The following is a 19,052-nucleotide window of genomic DNA, read 5'->3' as shown; positions in this document are numbered from 1 at the left end:
TTTGTTTTTTGGCCTGAGGCATCCTAGCACTGGATCCTCCAAGCTGTTGAATGGGGCAGGGTCTTGGGGTGGAAATGGTGGCCTCAACAGACTGGTTCCAAATAGGAAAGGGAGTACGTCAAGGCTATATATTGTCACCCTGCTTATTTAACTTATATGCAGAGTCCATCATGAGAAACGCTGGGCTGGAAAAAGCACAAGCTGGAATCAAGATTGCTGGGAGAAATATCAATAACCTCAGATATGCAGATGATACCACCCTTATGGCAGAAAGTGAAGAGGAAGCCTCTTGATAAAAGTGAAAGAGGAGACTGAAAAAGTTGGCTTAAAGCTCAACATTCAGAAAACTAAGATCATGGCATCTGGTCCAGTCACTTCATGGCAAATAGATGGGGAAACAGTGGAAACTGTCACGCTTTATTTTGGGGGGCTCCAAAATCACTGCAGATGGTGATTGCAGCCATGAAATTAAAAGACTCTTACTCCTTGGAAGAAAAGTTATGACCAACCTAGATAGTATATTGAAAAGCAGAGATAATACTTTGCCAACAAAGGTCCATCTAGTCAAGGCTGTGGTTTTTCCAGTGGTCATGTATGGATGTGAGAGTTGGACTGTGAAGAAAGCTGAGCGCCAAAGAATTGATGCTTTTGAACTGTGGTGTTGGAGAAGACTCTTGAGAGTCCCTTGGACTGCAAGGAGATCCAACCAGTCCATCCTAAAGGAGATCAGTCTGGATGTTCATTGGAAGGACTGATGCTGAAGCTAAAACTCCTATACTTTGGCCACCTGATGCGAAGAGCTGACTTATTGGAAAAGACTCTGATGCTGGGAGGGATTGGGGGCAGGAGGAGAAGGGGACGACAGAGAATGAGATGGCTGGATGGCATCACCAACTCAATGGACATGAGTTTGAGTGAACACTGGGTGTTGGTGATGGACAGGGAGTCCTGGCGTGCTGTGATTCATGGGGTCGCAAAGAGTCGGACATGACTGAGCAACTGAACTGAACTGAGGAGGGCTCACAACCAACGAGTAATCCCCAGACATGCCACTATCTTTGTCCCCACAGTGAGCCACAGGCACTCCCCACCTCTGCAGGAGACCCTGTAATACTAGTAGTTGAGTCTGGCCCAGTCTCTTATGAGGTCTCTGCTGTTTTCCCTGGGTCCTGGTGTACATGGGACTTTTGTAAGCCCTCCAAGAATGAAGTTTTTGTTTGCCCCAGTCCTTTGGGGTCCCCATTGGCCTTCAAATCCAAATTCTCTAAAGGAATTCTCCTGCTGCTGCCAGAACCCCAGGCTGGAAAACTTGACATGAGGCTCAGGACTTTGACTCCTGTGGAAGTATTTCTGTAGTGAAATTATTTTCCAGTTTGTGGGCCACCCATGTGGCAGGTATGGAATTCGATTACACTGTGACTGCACTCCTCCTAGTGTCTCATTGCCTCTTTGTCTTTGGATGTAGGGTATATTTTTTAGTATGCTCAACATTTTTTGTGTTTTGTCCATGGTTGTTCAGAAGTTAGTTGTGATTTGGGTGTTTTTGTTAAGAAGAGGTGAGCTCCGTCCTTCTATTCTTCCATCTTGTTGGTCAGTTTCTTGTTAGGTTTTGATTTATGTAATTGGGTGCACCAGTGGTGGGCACATAAATAAATATGATAAATATACAACTATTATATCTTCTTAATGTATTGACTACTTTATCATTACCTTCTTGGTCTATCCCTACCATTTTTAGGTTACAGTCTACTTTGTCTGATATAAGTATTGCTACTCCTGCTTTTTTTTGGTTGCCATTTCCTTGAAATATCTTTTTCCATCTCTTTTCTCTCAGTCTATGTGTCTTTATGGCTAAAGTGAGTCTCTTGTAAGCAGTATATCATTGGGTCTTATTTTTTATTTCACCATTGTATGTCTTTTGGTTGGATAATGCAATCCACTTATGTTTAAAGTAGTTACTGTGAAAAAGGGAGACTTACTATTGCCGTTTTGTTAACTTATTGCCTGGCTGTTTTGTAAATTCATTGTTCCTTATTTCTTACCCTGCAATCTTTTTCTTATTTTGATGTTTTGTGCTATCAGTATGCTTGACTTCTTTATCATGTTCCCTTTGTAATTACTGCAGGTTTTCCCCCGTGTAGTTACTGTGAAGCTTACATAAAAATATCTTAAAATTGTAACACTCTAGTGTAAGCTAAAAACAACTTCAATATAGTTCCCAAGCTTCACACTTTTACTTCTCCTCTTCCTCACATTTTAGCTTACTGACATTACAGTTTGCTTATTTTTATATTATATAACTAATAAAAGATTATTATAGTTACGGTTATTTTTACATTTGTTTTTTAACTTGTAAACTAGATTTGTAAGTGAATTATGCACCAGTATTACCATATTACACAATCTAACTTGGACTATGTTTCTACCATTACCAGTGAGTTTTACACTGCCATCTTATTTTTTATGATGGTAATTAGCGTCCTGTTACTTCCACTCAACAGCCTCTCTTTAGCATTTCTTGTAAAGCATATCTAATGGTGATGAATTCCCTCAATTTTTGTTTGGGAAAGCTTCTGAAGAACAGCTTCACCAGTAGTATTTTTGGTTCACAGTTTCTTTCTTTCAATATTTTGAATATGTCAACCCATTCTCTTCTGGCCTGAAAAGTTTGTGTTGAAAAATCTGCATCTTTGGGAGCTCCCTTGTATTACCGTTTTTCTCTTGTTGGTTTTAAAGTTCTTTTTCTTTGACTCTTGACAATTTAATTGTAATATGTGTCAGTGTAGTACTTTTCAGTTCAACCTTTTTAGGATCCCTTTGGTCTCTTGTATCTTGAGGTCTCCTTCTCTTCCCATGTTTGGGAAGTCTTCAACCATTCGTGCTTTAAATATATTTTCTGTCCTTTTCCTCTGCCCTTTCTGGAATTCCTGTAATATGAATACTGTTTCTTTTCATTGTGTCCCATAAGTCCTATAGGCTGGCTTCACTTTCATTCTTTTTTCTAGTTGCTTCTGATAGGATAATTTCAAATGGCCTATCTTCTGGGTCACTGATTCTTCTTTTGAAAATCTCTATTAATTTCAATTCAGTTATTTTTCAGCTGTAGGATTTCTGTGTATTTTTTTTTAATGTTTTCTATTTCTTTGTTGAACTTCTCATTTTGTTTATTCATTGCTTTCCCAATTTTGTTTAAGTGTTGTGTATTCTTGTAATTCACAAAACTTCTTTAAGAGCATTATTCTGAATTCTTTGTTCACAGATCTCCATTTCTTTAAGGCTATTAGTGCCTTTTTAGTTTCCTTTAGTGTTGTCATATTTACCTGATTTTTCATGATCCTTGATTCCTTACATTGGTATATGTGCGTCTGATAAGTGACCTCTTCTTCTAGACTTTGCAGATTCACTTTGGATTCATTGGTCAGCTTAGTTTGGGTTTCTGGTATCTTCTGGCAACATCCTTAGGCAAATGAGACCTACTATTAGCATCTATTATGGGGCTGCTGCTGCTGCTAAGTCGTTTCAGTTGCGTCCGACTCTGTGCGACCCCATAGATGGCAGCCAACTAGGCTCTGCCGTCCCTGGGATTCTTCAGGCAAGAACACTGGAGCTAGGCAACTGTTAAAGCTCTGAGGGTGTCTGTGGCAGGGGGGCGGGGTTGGGCCGTGTTGCCACTGGCTGATAACAGCTGGATAGAATTGCTGGCTTGGTTGCATGCCCACCTAAGGCTGTACTATTGGTTCTGTTGCTGTCTGGATTCTCTAGTCAGGACTAGGGACTAAATTCAGTAGTAAATGGGGTATGGATTACCTCCCCTACCCTGGTAGGGCAGCAGAATGGGACCCAGTGCCTGTATGACTCATTGTTTGGGGAATATTGCAAGCAGGGCTGCTGGATGGGCTACACAGGTTTTTGTGCTCTGGTAAGGCTCCCTCGTCAGGTGGACTAAAGGCTATATTCAGCAATGAATGGGGCTATGAATAGTTTCCCTGACTAAGCTAATTTAGGCATAGTGGTAAAAGTAGCTCCAAGGCCACTAAGGCTGTCTGTCATCATCAATCAAGTTGACCCAGGCCCTAAGTTCTATAGCCAAACTGGGCCACTTGCTTTGCTCTAAAAGTAATGAGCTTTGCCTACCTATTTCTCAGCTCCATTGTTGCTGGGTGATGCAGCTTCCCGGTATTCTTACCAGCCCTTCCTGTCAGATGGAGCTAATAACTCAGCTCCTCCCTGGGCTGGACTGGGAGGGCCCATTTTAGGTAACTTCCAAATTTCCCCAGACTTTCTCGTTGGAAGGGGCTGGGATCTAGACTCCACAGTGGGTGGATCTATGACTCATTTCTTCTCCCTGGATGTGAATAGACCAGACTCCAGGGCTCTCCTAACTCTCCTCTGAGGACTGAAATCAGGCAGTCCTGCACCCTACTGAGTTCCCTGGTCAGGTGCACCATCAACTTGGTTCTGCAGGTGAGCAAAGCCACTGGTTGGGACTAGTACTTGTCTCTGCAGGTATGGATTTGGTCAGCCAAGATCTGAGTGCTGACTGTTGGAAGTCCCTCCCCGCCCCCTTCTCCCTCATAGATTCCTAGTGGTTGAGCCCTACTGAGTCCCCAGTGATACTATGGGATGAAATCCACAATAAGGGCTCCTATAAAGGGACCCACAATGCAGGGGAAGTAGCTGGATGTAACCCCAAGCTCTCTTTTCCCACCGAGGCGATCTCTCAGTTTAATGTGCCAGCTTCGGGAACAGACAATGTGGTCAACATAACTGTTCCTCTTACCCTTCGAATGCAGGGTATCTTGGTCTCTGGTGCAGGAGGATACTTCAGCCTCACTTCCATGTTTTAAGATTTTCTCTGTTGGTGTCTCATTCATGAGTGGCTGTTAGTTGCTGTTCTTGTGAGCTGGAGTGAAGTTAGGAACAACCCATGTTGGCATCTTGGTAACATCATTTCCTGCACATCTTGAAGAGAGGGAAATCCTGAAATGTACCCATTAAAAGCAGGCTTGCATATGTCCGTGATCAATAGCTCAGTTGTTAACCCCATGGAACCTGCCTGCCAGGCTCCTCTGTCCATAGAATTTTCCAGGCAAAAATACTGGAGTGTGTTGCCATTTCCTCCTCCAGGGAATCTTCCAAATCCAGGACTGAACCCGCACCTCATGTTATCTCCTGCATTGGCAAGCAGATTCTTTACCACTGCGCCACCTGGGAAGCCCCAAAGCAGGCTTACCTAGTGGACTTGGCTCCCAACTTGGTATTATACTGTAGATCCATCTTGGGAACATTTCTTTGATTCTTCCTTCCCCACTAAGAACCCAATACTCAAAATCAGGAGAGCTGGCCTTAGGCCTGATAGTAGGTAACTGGATTTCCCATCTATAAAATGAAGGGTTGAGACATACCTCTCCCCCAATAAATTTTAAGGAAATAATATTTATTCCTTTAGACCAAGTAATTTTCCTTTCAGACGTCCATCAAATGAACTGAAACAAAAGGGGAGAAATGTAAACAAGAGGCTGTATATGTAACGATAACCTCACGGAATTTTTTTTTTCCACAACTGCAAAGCAGTCTAAATGTTTTGTCGTTCACTCACTCAGTTGTGTCCCACTCTTTGCGACCCCATGGACTGTAGCACGCCAGGCTTCCCTGTCCTTCACCATCTCCTGGAGCTTGCTCAAATTCATGCCCATTGAGTTGGTAATGCCATCCAACCGTCTCATCCTCTATCGTCCCCTTTTCCTCCTGCCTTCAATTTTTCCCAGCATCAGGGTCTTTTCCAATGAGCCAGCTCTTTGCATCAGGTAGCCAGAGTACTGGAGCTTCAGCTTCAGCTTCATCATCAGTCCTTCAAACGAATATTCAGGATTGATTTCCTTTAGGATGGACTGGTTTGAGCTCCTTGCACACCAAGGGACTCGCAAGAGTCTTCTCCAACACCACAGTTCAAAAGCATCAATTCTTCAGCACTTTCTTTATGGCCCAGCTCTCACACCCATACATGACTACTGGATAAAGCATAGGTTTGGCTTGATGGACATTTGTTGGCAAAGTAACATCTCTGCTTTTTAATATGCTGTCTAGGTTTGTCATAGCTTTTCTTCCAAGAACAAGCATCTTTTAATTTCATGGCTGCAGTCACCATCTGCAGTGATTTGGGAGCCCCCAAAATAAAGTCAGCCACTGTTTCCCTCATCTATTTGCCATGAAGTGATGGGACTGGATGCCATGCTCTTTGTTTTCTGAATGTTGAGTTTTAAACCAGCTTTTTCACTCTCCTCTTTCACCTTCATCAAGAGGCTCTTTAGTTTCTCACTTTCTGCCATAAGGGTGGTATCATCTGCATATCTGAGGTTATTGATATTTCTGGCAATCTTGATTGTAACTATTATTATTGGGCAACTATTAACGGTTCATATTAACTATTAATAGTTAACTATTAATATTAACTTAATCATATTAGGCAACTATTATTGTATTAACTAAACAGAATATTTGGCAACCATTATAAATACCAGTAGGAGTTTATGTCAACATAGAAAATGTCTAAAGGAGTAAGATGTAAATTTGTTCATACAAATATGATTGCAATTACATGAAATGAGAAACCACAAAATTGTGCCTAAAATGAAGACCAAAAAAATACATAACATAATAAAAGATGCTATTGGATAATAGACTCTTTAATTGACTTACAAAAGACAACACTCAAAATTATAATAGTGATTTCTTGTCATTTTGTTCTTGCATATGTGACCAAAATTGGAGGCTTTTCAGACTATAATTTCACATGTAAATGTTGTAAATATTGCCAACCATTTGAGGCATTTTGGTTATTTTTGGTTTAAAATGGTGACCTTAAGAATTTATAGTATAGGATCTATTCCTAAAATGACTTTGTTAAAAGTCAGGATTCTACAGAACAATTTCTGGACTCCCTCTCATTCAGTAATTAGTTTGGGTTTGTTTCCATTACAAATCTCTGTGGAAAAAGAAAACCTGAAATTTAAAATTAAGAAAAATATGTCTCTTTACAGGTGTTCCATTGCCCAAAGAAGATATTTCTGCCCCCTTGATCTCCAGCTCACCAGTGAAGGAATCCCACGAGTATGAAGAGCCGTCAAGTGAAGAGGAAGATAAAATAAAAGAAGAACCCTTGACAATCTCTGAACTGGCATACAACCCAAGTGCCAGCCTACTCCCTACCCCGGTTGATGATGATGAGATTGACATGCTCTTTGACTGCCCATCTAGGCTGGAGTTGGAAAGAGAAGACACAGATTCATTCGAGGAACTGGAAGCAGATGAAAATGCCTTTTTAATGGCAGAAGAGGAGGAGATGAAGGAGGCTCGCCAAGCTTTGTCATGGAGCTATGACATTCTGAGTGGCACTATTCGGGTGAACCCACTGGTCAAGAGTTTTTCCCGGCTCCTTGTGGTGGGCCTGGGCCTGCTGCTCTTTGTATTTCCCCTGCTCCTCCTCCTTTTGGAGTCAGGTATTGATCTCTCCTTCTTATGTGAAATCCGCCAGACGCCTGAGTTTGAGCAGTTTCACTATGACTACTACTGTCCTCTCAAGGAGTGGGTGGCTGGCAAAGTCAACCTCGTACTTTACATGTTGGGTTGCTCATAAAGCTCATTTCTCATATGACTAAGGGCTATATTCAATACTAGTGATTTGGTTTGTTTTTGTTTTTTTTTTCCAGCAAATGCCTGGTTCTGAATGGTCATGGGACCATCAATAGGTGTTCTTACTCATAACTGATTATTCAGAGCTTTAAGTTAGCTTTCCATAATTCACTGCAAGTAAGTTTAAATCAAACACAGTTATTTTAGTTATAGGTCAGGAAGATGACCTCTAAATAACCAAAAATATGTTTATTTTTTATTATAGTACAGACATACTCTTTATCTATTATAATACATTGAGCTGAATTAGATTCTTTTTTTAATAGCATCATTACAAGCTATAAGGTTCAGAATCAGAGTTTTAGTAAAAACCCAAGGGAAAGTTTTTTGAATATAATCCTTAGTGAAAACAATGTCCTCTAACCAATGCCTATACAACTAAATTTATGCTGGGCTTTTGCTTTTGTTTTTTTAAAAATATTTTTATGTGTTCAAAATATTTTGGTAAATTTTTAGCAAAAAAAAAAAAAAGGAGCTTCCTGGAGTTATTTAAGTGTACAGATTGTAAGACTAATGCACAAAGGGTATGTCAGGAATTTTTAATGTCTTGGCACTGGTTTGTTTTTTAAAATATTTTTGGCTGAACAATCACATAATTGTTATTATCTGCATATGAGATAGAAAAATAGGTAGAAAAACACTGTAGAAAATAAGCTCCTGAAATGGATGATGGAACTGGAGGAAGTAGAAATTGTGAGCATCAAGAGGACACAGGGTGGTCCATTTTTCAAAATATTTGGACAAGATGACTTGTTACTTTCATTTGCATTCTGTCCATATGTGTTGGCTGAGGCAATGGAATGGTTTTAAAAGAAAGTGAAATTTTTAAAGGAAAATAGTTAAAGGAGATGCTAGTTAATTGTGTATTACTGTACATTAACCCAAGAGTGGAAGCAAATGGGAATTGGACAAATGGCAAGTAGCAAAACGAGTTCTGATGAGACTGATAGGCAAGTGGTGGTAGACAAATGATTTTATGAAAGTGATGGTGATGCAAGGTTCTGGATGATGTAAAGAACAGTAAACTCGCTGTCCAAGTGGACATGAATATGTCTAAGTGGATCTAAATAAAAGTGGAGAAACTTGAAGGCACATTTTTTGATCCCTCATGCCATTCATTGAGATTCTGTGGAAGAAACTTTAAAAGAATTCTATGTGTGCGAAAGAGAGCAAAAGAGTCAGAAAGAATGTGAGGAGAATGATCTTGGCTTTTTGATAAATGCCTATGATCTTCCTCTGTGGTGGTCATTATACTCTTTCCCTTTCCTGGTTTCCTTAGGATCTTATTCATAATTGGGACTCTAATTAAGAAACTGGAGGGGACTTATTAGATAATATACCATTTCAGCTTGGATGAAGTAGTGAAATGACCCCCTAACTAGACAGTAAGTGGGACAAATGCTCTCGTACCTTCCTTCATACCACTGAATCCATGACAGAAAGAAAGGCTCTAACGCCTTCCATGCAGAGTGCATACCAATACTGTGAAAGAAGAGGGTTCAGTACAGAGCTTAGGGCACAGAGCATAGTGATTTTTCCATAAAATGTAAATGAAGACATGGAATGTTTTCATGGGATGGGCTACCTATAATCTCTCCTAACTTCAGCTCTACCATTAGTATAATTTCCAAAATGGCCATTCCAGTCCTACTCATTCATGGAGCCCTGAGTGCTTTATTAGACATTTGATTTTGTAAATACATTTTTAAAGTCAGCTCATGAAGACTTCAGTTCAGCAAACTATACTATACTTTGCTATTCAGTTTACAGGGTGGTCTTTCTCATGTGCATTAAGTGACTGATTTTTCTTTTAAATAAAGATTATTTGATACCAATATAGAAATATATTTTCTATAGGTTATTTGGGAAGTTTGCAAATGATCACCTTTGAAATTGACGTGGTTTCCCCCTTGTTTATGACTTAAAGTCATATCTCTGACATAAGGATGTGCCAGTATAGTCTGCAGAAAATTAGTTCCCTCTTCTAATCATGCTTAATCTCATTTTCTTTGAAGTTCTAACCATAACAAATCATCCAGCCCTTCTCCTTTTACATTAATATTAAATAACATTTTAAAATTATAGAATTCATATATTATACATCATAAAACATTGAAAAATGCTGACAGGATGAGCATCACACATAGTCTAGCCAAGTGGATTTATACTAAGGAGTAATGACTATATAATTTTAACATTTCCAGCTAATATCTCTTAGGCAAAAACTTCACTGTTGAATAAAAATATTTTTAAGTGAAGGATCTGACAGGATAAGGTCTGCTGAATTTAAACAACAGCTACCAAAAGTAAAACTCGGATCCTGAAATGCCATTTTGTCAGGACAGATCAGTCTTTTAGAAATACTCGCTTTTCTTAGAAAACAGTCACCAGTTGCCTGAATCAAAGAGGAGAAGACTGCTTCCAAAGGTAGAAGATATATAATATAGTAAGATACAGAATTGAAAGCAAGTGTGTGAGTATATGTATATTCCATATTATTGGTATATACGTGTTTATATATGAATATGTGTATATATGTGTGTTTGTATACACACAACTGATATGCCCTTCATACACAGATGTTTTTATTTATCCCCAATTGAGGAATTTGTGACATGGTATTATTCATTTTCCCTCTCTGATAACATAGTGGATAAAACCCACAGTCTCAAAGGTTTCAATTTTCCATGAAAATTACTGTGTGTACATTTGTGGTTTTATATACACACACATATGGCAAATACATATACACACACAATCTTTAGTGCTAATGCAAGTTGGATATGAAAAAAATGTAGGTGAAGTATTGTGTATTTCTGTCTGTGCTTGGAACATATTGTAAAATGTTATGTATCTGGAACATATTTTGTGGTTTGTCTAATATAAAGACAACTCTGGGAAGAAGTCAAAATGATTGATTTCACTGAAAAACTAGAGATCTGGGGGCCACGTTACCTATGGTTGGAGCCTTATCTTTGTACAGTGAAATTTGCATTTATGTGTCAACATCCAGATTGTTTTATATGTTAATATGGTGGCAGGAATCCCTAATAAAAATACTCTGGGGAAAAAATGTTTCTGCAATCATTCAGTTTTATTCAAAGTAAAGTTGTATAAATAGCCTGTTGGAAACTACAGAAAGGTGCCATCTGGTGCCATGAAATGAGGTCACCCTTGAATGGTGATACTATGAAAAGAATGGCTAATGGATGGGATTAACACTTAGCAGAAGTCACCCATGCTAAAAGGCAAAATATTGAATGCACTGGAAATGCATCCAAATATAGAAGACAGTATAGTTAGTGGCATCAAGATAGAAATAGAAAAGCACAGGAAAAAAAAAACAGAAAAGGGGTTTTCTCTGTGACAGGTAGGCAGGAGGACTTCAGAGTGCTAGCAGTATGTCCTTACTTCCTGAGCCAAAGAGAGCTACGTCAGACTCGACTCTGCAAGACGTGCCATTAAACGTCTATCAGTTCACAGGCCCTGGAAGAGTTTTCCTATTCTACTCCTGTCTTCCCTGCATGCGTGGCCTAAAAGGCCCTCCTGCTTTGGTTTGGCACAAAGCTAATGATTTCACACCTGACAGTTAAATCAGAAGGTGTCAGTTACTCTGGAGTCAAAGGGACTCTCTTTACAACAGGAACACCATAGGTGTCCAGCTGAATTATACCCTAGCTGTGTGGCCTAGTGGGTTTTTTCTTTTCAGTTTTATCAAGATATAATTGACATATACCAGTATATTACTTTAGGTAGGTAATGATTTGATATGTGTATATACTGCAAACTGATTACCACCATAAGTTTAGTCACGGTCCGTCACCTCACAGAGTTAATTTGTTTTCCCTTGTGATAGGAACGTTTAAGATTGCTGACTCTCTTAGGAACTTGCAAGTATACAATACAGAATCATAACTAGAATCACCAAGCTGTACATTACACTCCCAGGACTTGTTTATCTTATAACTAGAAATTTGTACCTTCTGACCCCCTTCATCCATTTCACCCATCCAGGGTCGGGGGTGGGTGAAGTCTGCCCAGTTCTTTCCTCAGCAGTCCTCAGGGTCTGAGCACCAGAGCACAGGAAAGAAAAGGAATTTGGTGGTCAGTGTTCAGGTGTGAGATGTCGGGAGTCAGTCCTGAATCCACCAGCTCTAGCCAGCACCTGTGTTTGCATCGTGGCTGCCGACTGGGAGGCTCATACAAAATAGCCCCTGGCCACTTGTTCACTGAGCAGTCCAGGCTCCTAAGCCACCCTTACCTCCTGGGAGAAACCTTTTTCCTTATTCGTACATTCCTTGCTCAGCCAATCAAGGCAAAGATCTCCTAACTACAGTAGAGCATGGAAGGAAAGTACTGGGGAGAAGCTTCCACCGGGGTGACCTCAGTTGGGATGGTTGTGGTTGATGAACTTGAGACTCTTGGGACCACCTTTCTCTACTGGGTGGAGATAATGTGCTAAAGGACCCTGCTTACTTGTCCTCCTGCTTCTTCTCTCTCTCTCTGTTTCTCTTGGACCTGCTTTGGGGCTTCCAGTCTACCTGCAGTAAACAAACCCAGCGGGACCTGCCCGTGGTGAGCCCACCCAGGACTCAGCTCTCCACGTTCCAGCCTCGGTCTGCGGCGGGGTGGGTAAGTTTGGTTAGCCCCACCCAGTGGGCTCAGCTGTCATCACTTCAGAGAAGATGAAAAAACCTCGCTTGGGCCTCAAATCCCAGCTGTGTTCTTCAATTTGTCAATAAAGCTGATTTTAATCCTCTTCTGGCCATTGTGTATATTGTCTATGGAGAAGTGGGGTGGGCGCTGGGGAGTGGTTCAGGGTGTCTGTCACCTCCAGTGTTGCAAATAAGGCAGGAGCAGAGGAGGCTGCTCCTGGCTGAACCTCAAACATCAGAGGATGTCTGCCACTGATATGGGCCCTGACAGCCCTTAGAGTTGGGTGAGGAAACTTGGGACATAAGATAGTATGTCCCCGACAGGCTACATTCCAAGAGCCCACTTGTAAGTCCAATTTGTTCATAAGTTCACAAAGTTAGCCTAGGTACCCAACTAACACAATCAGCTATATAGTACTGTACTTTAGAGGTTTATAATACTTTTCACACAAATAATACATTAAAAAAAATAAATAAGCAGACTTTTTTTAATTCTATTTTTTAAATTTACAATATTGTATTAATTTTGCCAATATCAAAATGAATCCGCCACAGGTATACCTATGTTCTCCACCCTGAACCCTCCTCCCTCCTCCCTCCCCATACCCTCCCTCTGGGTCATCCCAGTGCACCAGCCCCAAGCATCCAGTATCGTGCATCGAACCTGGACTGGCGACTCGTTTCATACATGATATTATACATGTTTCAATGTCATTCTCCCAAATCTCCCCACCCTCTCCCTCTCCCACAGAGTCCATAAGACTGATCTATACATCAGTGTCTCTTTTGCTGTCTCGTACACAGGGTTATTGTTACCATCTTTCTAAATTCCATATATATGGGTTAGTATACTATATTGGTGTTTTTCTTTCTGGCTTACTTCACTCTGTATAATAGGCTCCAGTTTCATCCATCTCATTAAAACTGATTCAAATGTATTCTTTTTAATGGCTGAGTAATACTCCATTGTGTATATGTACCACAGCTTTCTTAGCCATTCATCTGCTGATGGGCATCTAGGTTGCTTCCATGTCCTGGCTATTATAAACAGTGCTGCAATGAACACTGGGGTACACATGTCTCTTTCCCTTCTGGTTTCCTCAGTGTGTATGCCCAGCAGTGGGATTGCTGGATCATAAGGCAGTTCTATTTCCAGTTTTTTAAGGAATCTCCACACTGTTCTCCATAGTGGCTGTACTAGTTTGCATTCCCACCAACAGTGTAAGAGAGTTCCCTTCTCTCCACACCCTCTCCAGCATTTATTGCTTGTAGACTTTTGGATCGCAGCCATTCTGACTGGTGTGAAATGGTACCTCATAGTGGTTTTGATTTGCATTTCTCTGATAATGAGTGATGTTGAGCATCTTTTCATGTGTTTGTTAGCCATCTGTATGTCTTCTTTGGAGAAATGTCTATTTAGTTCTTTGGCCCATTTTTTGATTGGGTCATTTATATTTCTGGAGTTGAGCTGTAGGAGTTGCTTGTATATTTTTGAGATTAGTTGTTTGTCAGTTGCTTCATTTGCTATTATTTTCTCCCATTCTGAAGGTTGCCTTTTCACCTTGCTAATAGTTTCCTTTGTTGTGCAGAAGCTTTTAAGTTTAATTAGGTCCCATTTGTTTATTTTTGCTTTTATTTCCAATATTCTGGGAGGTGGGTCACAGAGGATCCTGCTGTGATGTATGTCGGAGAGTGTTTTGCCTATGTTCTCCTCTAGGAGTTTTATAGTTTCTGGTCTTACGTTGAGATCTTTAATCTAACAGTCCAGTACCTTGAAGAGTACAGTAGTACAGCACAACAGCTGGCACACAGGGGCTGGCATTAAGTGAACAGGCAAGAAGGGCTACTGACAGGAGGAGGCAGAGCAGGTGAGTGATGGCAGAGCCTAAGGACCTTTAGCAATAGGAGGACAAGCTGCAATTTCACTCACGCCTGACGTTGATGGAACAGATTCTGGTTCCTTGCTGGATTCAATTCTGCCTGTCCTCTTGAAAAAACAATCCAGTGATATCTGGCTAGTAGCTCTGTTTTATTTATCATAGATGACACAGTAGTGCTGGACTGCATTCTGAACGGCTGCTGCAGCCTTCATGTACCATTCTAAGTCCAGGTCCTGTACCTTAAAAACTAACAACGCCTCCTCAAATAAAATCCCCTTGTCATTTCCTGCATCATGAACCTCTTCAGTTCTTCAGTTATTTCTTCCTCTTGTGTTTCTTCGTCCTTTCTCTGGGCCTCCAATTCCTGGCATTTCTTGCCAGTACCAGCTACATCACCACTGCTTTTATGCTTGCTTCCAAACATTCCTGGACTTTATATAAAGATACTGTACTCTGTAAAGCACACAAAAGTACAACCACTTTAGAGGAGGCATGCATATGACAATGTACGCCAGACACATAAGCTAACTTACATGATTGGATATGCAAATGTGCGTTCGAATTTTTGAAAGTTCGCAACTTGAAGGGGACTTACTATATGTGGGGGACTTCCTGTATTAGTAAAGAACAGGAGGTTTCTTGGAACCACACATTCCTCTTCTTTATCTGTAGCTGATGCTGACCTCAAAAATCTCTGGAATGAGAACCAAATCCATTTTTCCTGATTGCAAAGGAAAACTCTTAGTATTTTAAATAGGATAGAGCATATGCTTTGTATGGATACCAAGTATTAAAACCTGTCTTGCAAATTACAGCAGCACTTCCAGCTAACATGGCTCATCTTTTTTTTTTTTTAATTTTATTTTTAAACTTTACATAATTGTATTAGTTTTGCCAAATATCAAAATGAATCCATCACAGGTATACATGTGCTCCCCATCCTGAACCCTCCTCCTCCCTCCCCATACCATCCCTCTGGGTCGTCCCAGTGCACTAGCCCCAAGCATCCAGTATCGTGCATTGAACCTGGACTGGCATCTCGTTTCATACATGATATTTTACATGTTTCAATGCCATTGTCCCAAATCTTCCCACCCTCTCCCTCTCCCACAGAGTCCATAAGACTGTTCCATACATCAGCGTCACTTTTGCTGTCTCGTACACAGGGTTATTGTTATCATCTTTCTAAATTCCATATATATGCGTTAGTATACTGTATTGGTGTTTTTCCTTCTGGCTTGCTTCACTCTGTATAATAGGCTCCAGTTTCATCCACCTCATTAGAACTGATTCAAATGTATTCTTTTTAATGGCTGAGTAATACTCCATTGTGTATATGTACCACAGCTTTCTTAGCCATTCATCTGCTGATGGACATCTAGGTTGCTTCCATGTCCTGGCTATTATAAACAGTGCTGCGATGAACATTGGGGTACACATGTCTCTTTCCCTTCTGGTTTCCTCAGTGTGTATGCCCAGCAGTGGGATTGCTGGATCATAAGGCAGTTCTATTTCCAGTTTTTTAAGGAATCTCCACACTGTTCTCCATAGTGGCTGTACTAGTTTGCATTCCCACCAACAGTGTAAGAGGGTTCCCTTTCTTCCACACCCTCTCCAACATTTATTATTTGTAGACTTTTGGATCACAGCCATTCTGACTGGTGTGAAATGGTACCTCATAGTGGTCTTGATTTGCATTTCTCTGATAATGAGTGATGTTGAGCATCTTTTCATATGTTTGTTAGCCATCTGTATGTCTTCTTTGGAGAAATGTCTATTTAGTTCTTTGGCCCATTTTTTGATTGGGTCATTTATTTTTCTGGAGTTGAGCTGGAGGAGTTGCTTGTATATTTTTGAGATTAGTTGTTTGTCAGTTGCTTCATTTGCTATTATTTTCTCCCATTCTGAAGGCTGTCTTTTCACCTTGCTTATAGTTTCCTTTGATGTGCAGAAGCTTTTAAGGTTAATTAGGTCCCATTTGTTTATTTTTGCTTTTATTTCCAATATTCTGGGAGGTGGGTCATAGAGGATCCTGCTGTGATGTATGTCAGAGAGTGTTTTGCCTATGTTCTCCTCTAGGAGTTTTATAGTTTCTGGTCTTATGTTTAGATCTTTAATCCATTTTGAGTTTATTTTTGTGTATGGTGTTAGAAAGTGTTCTAGTTTCATTCTTTTACAAGTGGTTGACCAGTTTTCCCAGCACCACTTGTTAAAGAGACTGTCTTTAATCCATTGTATATTCTTGCCTCCTTTGTCAAAGATAAGGTGTCCATACGTGCGTGGATTTATCTCTGGGCTTTGTATTTTGTTCCATTGATCTATATTTCTGTCTTTGTGCCAGTACCATACTGTCTTGATAACTGTGGCTTTGTAGTAGAGCCTGAAGTCAGGTAGGTTGATTCCTCCAGTTCCATTCTTCTTTCTCAAGATAGCTTTGGCTATTCGAGGTTTTTTGTATTTCCATACAAATTGTGAAATTATTTGTTCTAGCTCTGTTAACATGGCTCATCTTGATCTCCTCATCCACAAGAACTATGATTTTGATCATCCCAAGGGTTTTGAGCTTTCCAAGGAGACTACACTTTAAGGGAGAGAACATACTAACCAACCAACATTGGTTTCCACTTTGCTAGGCAGTTAGTCTTCGCAGTAAGTTAAAAACACAGCATCCTGGTTTAGGGTCAGTCTCCCGTCACTTCCATGGTGTGAATCAGCTCCCTTCCATGCTCAGTCAGCCTCAGTGTCCTGAAAACCCTGGGCTTCTGGCTCTGAAGAGTTGCATGCCAGACCCTGAACAGTGGTGGCCATAAAGAGGTACTGCTCCCTGGTTCTAAGGGTTTCTATTTATTGTCCAAACCAGGACTCTTTTGAGAGTGAAAGGGGGTGTTTTTAAAGAATATGTCACAGCAATGGGTATTAACTAGGACCTTTTCCGATGCTCTGTCTTAGAGTTTTACCTCGTAAGCTAGAATGCCCTCTTTCAACAATTCCTCCAGCTTGTTTCCTCTTAAATATGGATAAGGTAAAACAGGGAAGGATTATTGCCCTGTAGTCATAGATCTCCTACTTGTATCAAGAATCAGATTAAAAATCATGGGTTTTGGTGTGGGACTATACATGAGACAGAAGATTATTTTAAAAGAGGTTTCTGGCATTGAATATTTAGTGCTACACATTCAATTTGTTTACCATTTGTAATGATGAATTTCTTATTTAGTGTGAAACAAGTAGAGAGTTAAAACAATCTCAAGGTTTCTTTTACCTGTGTAGTCATGAATTTGACACTTCTGATCAGCACATACAAGTGATAATGATCAGCTTAACTGTGAGCAACTGAGTCACACTAAGTACACTCAAGACAGTTATGCCAAAACCAACTTGCTCATTTATAACAAGAGGTGTCAGTCATCCTGACACTTGTTTGATGCTAGATACTCCATGCATGACCTTCCTAAAACATTAGCTGTAATGTGAACCAAACACTATTAAGTCCAAGGAGTGACAGCTAGAAAGCTGCCTCTTGGGGAAGTCTTCCCAACAGACATGCCTGTCTCAGGAGGGTTGGGGATTATACACATCTTACTCAAAATCTCCCATTTTTGCAAATCTCTTATGGTGCAGGCTGGCAAGGGATCTCCAAAACCATTTATTTATGCTGTGCACAGAATTAGACTACATTTCCCAGCCCAAGTGTACATGGGTATGGCTGTATTCCCAAGTTCTGGCCATTGGAATTTGAATGGGAAGTGATCTGTATCACTTCTAAGCCCTGGACTAAATGTGAGCCTTTATGAGCCACTGGATGTCAACACTTGCCAGCAACCTAGATCCTTGAATGACCATGGAGCAGATCACCCTATGTTCATGCATGTGTGCATGCTAAGTCGCTTCAGTCATGTCTGACTTTGTGTGACCCTATAGACTGTAGCCCGCCAGGCTCCTCTGTCCATGGAATTCTCCAGGCAAGAATGCTGGAGTGGGTTGCCTGCAACCAGGGGATCTTCCTGACACGGGGATTGAACCCTAGTCTCATGTCTCCTGCATTGGCAGGCAGGTTCTTTACCACTAGTGCCACCTGGGAAGCCCAGAGCACCCTATGCTGCTGCTGCTGCTAAGTCGCTTCAGTCACGTCCAACTCTGTGCGACCCCATAGATGGCAGCCCACCAGGCTCCCCTATCCCTGGGATTCTCCAGGCAAGAACACTGGAATGGGTTGCCATTTCCTTCTCCAGGGAAGCGCCCTATACCTCACCCTAAACCAGACCCATCTTAGACTGTTACTTGGGCAACAAAGTCTTACCTGGCGATTTCCAAGTCCATTGTTGTTACCACTCCTTCTCCCATCACTTAAGTTGTCCAGCTCGCCTGAAGAAGGGAAGGATAGCTGACAGCAGGTATAGGAACTGCCCAGGACAGGAATGACCCAGAAGATTCCATTGGATAATTCCCTGTGCCTAAGAGTACAAAAAGAAGGATTAGGGCCTACTTTTGATGCTAATGTATCTTGTCACTCTTGCTTTCAGGGGCTCAATTGGAATCTCACATAATTAGAACCCAAGGTAGCCCACCCTGAGGAGCAAGATGACACCTGAGAACTACTGGATTCAGGAGTGGTTTCACAGGCACACGTGTGATCTGTGAACTTGAACAGGGCCCTGCTCTCAAAGGTTTGGTTTAATGCTCTGCTTGCACATCATGAAATTCTTAATATCATCCTAGAACTTGTGTTATGTCAGTGTACTCCAATAAGATAACAAAATGTGCAGGAGATCAGTCAGGCAACAGTGGGCACCATGGATACTGAGCATTTGGTCTGAGTGCCAGG

The 19,052-nt window shown here is 40.9% G+C and overlaps 1 protein-coding gene and 1 long non-coding RNA gene across 6 annotated transcripts in view; one reads left to right on the top strand and one right to left on the bottom strand.

The window, feature by feature from the left end:
• The window catches only part of FRMD3 (FERM domain containing 3), a 341,097-nt gene extending 328,644 nt beyond the window's left edge, over nucleotides 1-12,453 (top strand). Inside the window, exons 14-15 of one of the 2 annotated variants that reach the window (XM_027550087.1) lie at nucleotides 7,041-7,499; nucleotides 12,229-12,453. In XM_027550087.1, coding sequence (XP_027405888.1) covers nucleotides 7,041-7,499; nucleotides 12,229-12,242 — 473 coding nt within the window. In that variant the 3' untranslated portion in view covers nucleotides 12,243-12,453. Of the gene's footprint in view, nucleotides 1-7,040; nucleotides 10,768-12,228 lie in introns of those variants that run through there. The other variant, XM_027550086.1, reaches the window with a different exon arrangement.
• The window catches only part of LOC113897390, a 102,465-nt gene that overhangs the window by 46,408 nt on the left and 37,005 nt on the right, over nucleotides 1-19,052 (bottom strand). For all 4 annotated transcript variants that reach the window (XR_003512338.1, XR_003512336.1, XR_003512337.1 and 1 more), the window contains exon 2: nucleotides 18,528-18,681. This is a non-coding gene — a long non-coding RNA (uncharacterized LOC113897390). The remainder of the gene's footprint in view (nucleotides 1-18,527; nucleotides 18,682-19,052) is intronic.

This window comes from Bos indicus x Bos taurus, chromosome 8 (genome assembly GCF_003369695.1).
Source record: "Bos indicus x Bos taurus breed Angus x Brahman F1 hybrid chromosome 8, Bos_hybrid_MaternalHap_v2.0, whole genome shotgun sequence".
Taxonomy (NCBI): domain Eukaryota; kingdom Metazoa; phylum Chordata; class Mammalia; order Artiodactyla; family Bovidae; genus Bos; species Bos indicus x Bos taurus.
Note: the sequence above shows the minus strand (reverse complement) of the source record. Positions and strands in the feature narration are given on the sequence as shown.